Below are 5,930 nucleotides of genomic sequence, written 5' to 3' on the forward strand. Positions count from 1 at the left end.
CATGATCAGTAGAATTACTAAACATGCAGAAGAATGTGGATCAGGGATATTGCATTTCTTTTGGAAATTCTTCTGGAATTGTGGTTGCACCCTTTGTTCAAGCCTAATTATTATTAGTAAATTAAAAATAAAATCAACAGAAATAGATAACTATTGTTAGCCATTGTTTGGTTACGGATTAACTGCCGTTTATTATATTTTTAACCGTCGTGAGAGGACAAAAAAGCATTACTTTTTAAAACTACTACCCACTCAAAACCTTATTTTGTTTATTAAAAAACTTGTATTATGCAAATAAAATACATTCCTTTTCTAGGTATGATGATAGCTGGTAAGTCCTAACACTTCAATAAAACAATTGTGGGAAAATGGAGGACATTTGATATATTTCTTATATGTTAAAACCAAAGTAGTGAATTATATTTTGTTATTTTATACAAATCACAGACCAACACAAGAAAAGCATGCTTTTTCATTGCAGCGTACAGCTTCCTTCCCCAACCATCGCGAGAGGTTATTTCAGTAGCGTGACGTCACGCTTTGCCGAAGTGGTAAAGATGTCGTTGACTAGGTAAGTCACACTGAAGCCGTTTTTGGGGCTTATACTCTTCTCCTTTTGTATGAAAGCTTTTTGAAGGAGATGTATACGCCTTCATGTGTTTTGTTTAGAGACTGTGAGCGCAAATTATTGTCTGTGTTGTGTTATTTGAGATGCCGAGGCCTACGGTGTTGTGCTCTTTGTGCTAGGAGCTAAGCTGCTAATGCTACATCCACATGCAAGGAAAAGTAACTCTTAACGTTTACGTTACTGACCAGAAACAAGAACACACATGCGCTTTATTAAGTTTTATGCACACAAAATTTAATTATTGTAATGTATTCTACTGAAAATAGACTAGAACGTTGTCCCATTCCTGGAGATTACGTAAATTAGTACTGGCTTCAGCGGACGTGTAACGTTATTAATATGTTGAACAAATAAAATATCTAATCACTATCGTGCCAATAAGTTAACACATGGTGTTGATTTTCGAATTATAATAAAACCGAAATTGTATCTTCAAAGTTTTATTTTCATTTGCCCACCCGTATGTCGTTTGATTTTGCTGTAAGTGAATAAAAATGAATTAGGGTCAGAAATTGACAAAGTCAGAGATTTAGAGTAACATGGGTATGAGGTGGCTTATCTCTCTACATTTCTATACCATTCACATTTGAGATCCTAAAAAAAATCTGAAATTCCTTTTTGATTCTTTGTATAGCCTCTTCTCAACCTTGCTTTTGCCTTTTTTTTAGTTTTCTTCCTGCACCCACCCAGCTGTCTCAGGACCAGCTTGAGGCAGAGGAGAGATCTCGTGCACAGAGATCAACTGCCTTAGTCTCCACCCGAAGAGAGATCCCTCTATACGGATTCAGAAAATCATGGGTCCCACGTTCTCTAGAGGTACCGCAACATAAGTCCTGTTAGCTATCGGTGTTATGCCAAGAAGATGTCTGTCAACCTCTTTATTTCACCTAAAAGCTTGGGCGAACATAAGCCCAGAATACTTTATCACTACAGCATGCTTTGGCATGTCATAGCTGTTCTGTTGTCTTTTTAAAGGACTTTGGAGATGGAGGAGCCTTTCCAGAGGTTCACGTTGCCCAGTATCCCCTGGAAATGGGCAGGAAGAAAAGAACCTCCAATGCTCTGGCTGTACAGGTGGATGCAGAGGGCAAGATAAAATATGATGCCATTGCCAGGCAGGGTCAAGGCAAAGACAAGGTGCCTAACGGTCATGTGCTCTTGAATTCTTCATCGTAATTTTCTGGCTTACACCTTAAAGGCCAGAGATAATGTGTTCTTATTCTTTTATTGATTGTTTTTTTTCTATAGGTCATCTTTAGTAAATACACAGACATGCTTCCTAAGGAAGTTTTAAATGATGAAGCTCCAGAGTTGCAGAAACCTGATGAGGAGGCGGTGAAAGAGGTCAGTTAAATTTGTTTTAAATAGGGATTTCATGAAACCAGTAGTCAATATCAGTGCCAGCAGTTTAGTAATTCCTACATCTAAATAGTTTCTTGGTTTTTCTGTTGCAGCTTACAGAGAAAACCAGAGAGGCTCTGAGTAAACAGGTCTCACAGAAAATCGCAGCGGCTATGCCTGTACGTGCTGCCGACAAACTGGCGCCAGCTCAGTACATACGGTAAGAGCGGTTCCACTGATTATTCATTCTCCGAAACTTGTTGCAACTGTTCAGCACGGTACCTGGTTAGGATATGATGTATTGGACTTAAAGTGGAAATAAAGCTGGGCAGTGTTACTGAACTTTTAAAGTAGTAATCTAGTTATGTTTTTTGCATTCAAGGATGGTGTTAGCATTTTCGTAATTAGTTGTTGTCATCACACATCTGTATATTTCATAAAGGTACACACCCTCCCAGCAAGGACTCGCGTTTAACTCTGGTGCCAAACAGCGGGTCATCCGTATGGTGGAGATGCAGAAAGATCCAATGGAACCCCCACGTTTCAAGTACGTAGTTCAAGTCAAATTCAGCTTCAACACCATATAAGGAAGAGGGTGGTATATTAACCTACAACGTTTTGGGTTTATAACAGAATCAATAAAAAGATTCCCCGTGGACCCCCGTCCCCACCTGCTCCTGTTATGCACTCTCCAAGCAGAAAGGTGAGAAACATTTGCACTCTGGATATAACTAACTATCAATCTTAGCACTGGCTTTGTTTATTCTCAACCCTCTGAACCTGTCTGAAGAAGTCCATTTCCCAAAACTTCCAAGCTCAGCGTCTTAGCATTGTTTCTCTTCTTCTACAGATGACAGTCAAAGAACAGCAGGAATGGAAGATTCCTCCCTGCATTTCCAACTGGAAGAACGCGAAGGTACCATTGATCTTTTTTCGTTTCACGTTGAGTGTTAAGGAATCTATTAATTATTTAGTGGTGTATCTTCTGGTGTAAAATATTGACAGTAAATCTAAAATTTTGTTGTTTTCCCAAACTCCTCATCGCTGCATATCAGGGTTACACCATCCCGCTGGACAAACGGTTGGCAGCTGATGGACGAGGTTTGCAGACCGTTCATATCAATGAGAACTTTGCAAAGCTGGCTGAGGCTTTGTACATCGCTGACAGAAAGGTAAACCCCTTACTCCTCCATCACTCAACACGCTAACTTCCACAGCATTTTTATTTCACAAGTTAAAGGACTTGAGCTTTTTCTGTATTCTATAATGCATACAGTAGATCCTACATCCTGGCATTGTGTTATGGTTGAATGGTGTTGATTTTGTCTCTCGGGTGATTTGCACAGGCCAGAGAAGCCGTGGAGATGAGAGCTCAGGTGGAAAAGAAGATGGCCCAGAAAGAGAAGGAAAAGAAAGAGGAGAAGCTGCGAGAGTTGGCTAAGATGGCCAGAGACAGGAGAGCTGGTATTAAAGCCCACGGCGAGAAAGGTATGCAACAAAGGAATAACCTAAATATGGTTAGGAACACAATGTTTATTATAACGTTATTTATAACGTAAATATTAAGCTTGTAAAAATGCACATAAGGGTTGTTTTTTCAGTAGTAGGACTGTGTTGTGTTGGACTCATGTTATGTGACTGTGTTCTCTTAGGTGGAGAGGAGACGGAAGTCAGGGAACGCGATGAGATCCGTCAGGATAGGAGGAAGGAACGGCAGCACGACAGAAACATCTCCAGAGCCGCCCCTGATAAGAGGTACATGCCTTTTATTTATTTTTTACGATCTTTACCTCAATTTTTCATGAGCTTTTAATTCAACCGAAACAGTTCCCCCACCAGTTCTCCCTTAGTGTTCACGTAAATCCCCCTGGTGTTCATTTGTACATCAGACACCTTTTAGTGAAACACTAAAGTATGCCGCTTTGCTCGGCACAGTTGATAAAATGCATTTAGTTTGCAGTTGTAAACGGTTGAAATATTCATGGGTTTTCACAAAAGACATTTGTGTGTGTTCCCTGACTCCACATTAGGCCCTCAGTTTGAGTTGTGAGTAATGTAGCGTGATGAGTCTGACTGTCTGTCTGAGACCTTCACGTGGGTTTTGCTGATGTCATTATGATTTTGGTTTTTCTAGGTCTAAGCTGCAACGAGATCAGGACAGAGACATCAGCGAGCTCATTGCTCTCGGTCAGCCAAATCCTCGCACCTCCAGTGATGTTCAATACGACCAGAGGCTCTTCAATCAGAGCAAGGTAACTATCCCACAGACTGTCAAATCAAACAGATTGCTATAGAAAGACAGTAGGAAGATAATCAGTTGTGATCAATTTTGAGCTATTGCGAAGATACGTGTAGTTATTTGGATCTGCCATAATTGTAGATTGTTGTAATTGTAGTCTTTACATTTAGATTAGACATGTAATCTGTTTTCCTGTAGCTCAGTGGGTAGAGCATGACAAATCCCAGGGATTTCACATGTACAGTATCATGCAATGTAAGTTGCTTTGGATAAAAGTGTCTGCCAAATGCATAAATGTAAAATGTAGACATGCTCTGAGTTACATCCAGTTGCACTTGTTTTATTTTATGCAGATCATGAGTGCGCTTTAACATGTCATGATTTTTCATAAGTTTGTAATATGAAGGAATGGTTTATTATCCAGCAGTGTTGCCCACATTACACATTAATCTTTTGTCACTATGTGCTCAAAATAAATGTGTAACTAACTGAATGTGTTTATTTCAGGGTATGGATAGTGGTTACGCTGGTGGAGAGGATGAAATGTATAACGTGTACGATCAGCCTTTCAGAGGTGGCAGAGACATGGCACAGAACATTTACAGGCCTAGTAAGAATGCAGATAAGGATATGTATGGAGATGACCTGGATACACTCATGCAGAGCAACAGGTATGAAGCTATCTACTAAGCATTTGCAATTATTTTTAGGAGAAAAGTATTAAGACATCTGCCCGTTTAACTGAAATTATATGATTTATGCACAATTTGTGAGTGAAGTACAGTAAAATGCTGCTGCATCCGAAAGCCAGAGGGCGCTCTCGTGCTGTAGTTCACAAGTAGTTCTAGGAATTGCCCAAGGACATGTTTTTATCACTGTTCCTCAAGCCTCCTTGGGTATGTTCATGATAATAAAGTATATTTATAAAGATCATGTTTGACGGGTGCTGCTTTTTTAAATGCATGTTATAAGTGACTCAAACTCGCACTGCTTTTAGATCGAGCAGCATTTCCTACTGATCCCTGAGCCGTGCTTCACAGACAAGCTACGCATCAATAAAATAATCGAATCCTTGCATTATCGCAGCCAGCTCGGTTTCAGCAGGATTTAGTGGTAACCGGGCACATGTCTAAAAATAATACAACAGAATAGAATTAGTTTACATCAACAGCTAAACTCATTCTAGTTATTCCAGTTAAAATACAACGATAAATAATAGGGTCAGCTTGAATCACTTGAAGTTATTAATATGTCAGCGAATGCGCAGTTTAAGCATTTGTTTGTTTATTTCAGGTTTGTTCCTGATAAAGAGTTCTCAGGTGTTGATCACGGACCCCGCAAAGATGGTCCCGTCCAGTTTGAGGAAGATCCTTTTGGTCTAGACAAGTTCTTGGAGGAGGCCAAGCAGCACGGAGGCTCCAAAAGGGCATCCACCAGCGGGCGCTCCAAGGACTACGACCACGAGAAGAAGCGCAGGAAGGAGTGAAAGGTGCTCTGTTTGTCCACCCCAGCACCACCACCACCACCTTCTTATTTTGTAATTGTAAAGTAAATGTTACATTGTTAGTAATCTGCCTTTTTTTTTACTCATCCTCTTGAGATGTGAACCATTTTTCCTCCAATTATGGTTTCTTTAATAATGCTTTAAAGTGTAAGTCCTAAAGTCTTTTACTGCAAATCCACCCTAATAAATTTCTTATGGAGGATTACATTGTGATTGTA

At 39.9% G+C, this 5,930-nt stretch overlaps 1 protein-coding gene across 1 annotated transcript; it reads left to right on the forward strand.

Annotated features, from left to right (window-relative positions):
* Positions 1–533: 533 nt before the first annotated feature.
* On the forward strand, positions 534–5,925 carry snw1 (SNW domain containing 1). The gene is made up of 14 exons (XM_056764379.1): positions 534–571; positions 1,297–1,444; positions 1,604–1,765; positions 1,877–1,972; positions 2,083–2,189; positions 2,412–2,516; positions 2,603–2,672; positions 2,820–2,885; positions 3,025–3,141; positions 3,316–3,457; positions 3,622–3,724; positions 4,104–4,221; positions 4,716–4,879; positions 5,502–5,925. The coding sequence occupies exons 1-14, from the start codon at positions 558–560 to the stop codon at positions 5,692–5,694; spliced, it is 1,605 nt and encodes a 534-aa protein (XP_056620357.1). The 5' UTR covers positions 534–557; the 3' UTR covers positions 5,695–5,925.
* Positions 5,926–5,930: the final 5 nt, after the last annotated feature.

This window comes from Triplophysa dalaica, chromosome 13 (genome assembly GCF_015846415.1).
Source record: "Triplophysa dalaica isolate WHDGS20190420 chromosome 13, ASM1584641v1, whole genome shotgun sequence".
In the NCBI taxonomy this organism is placed as follows: domain Eukaryota; kingdom Metazoa; phylum Chordata; class Actinopteri; order Cypriniformes; family Nemacheilidae; genus Triplophysa; species Triplophysa dalaica.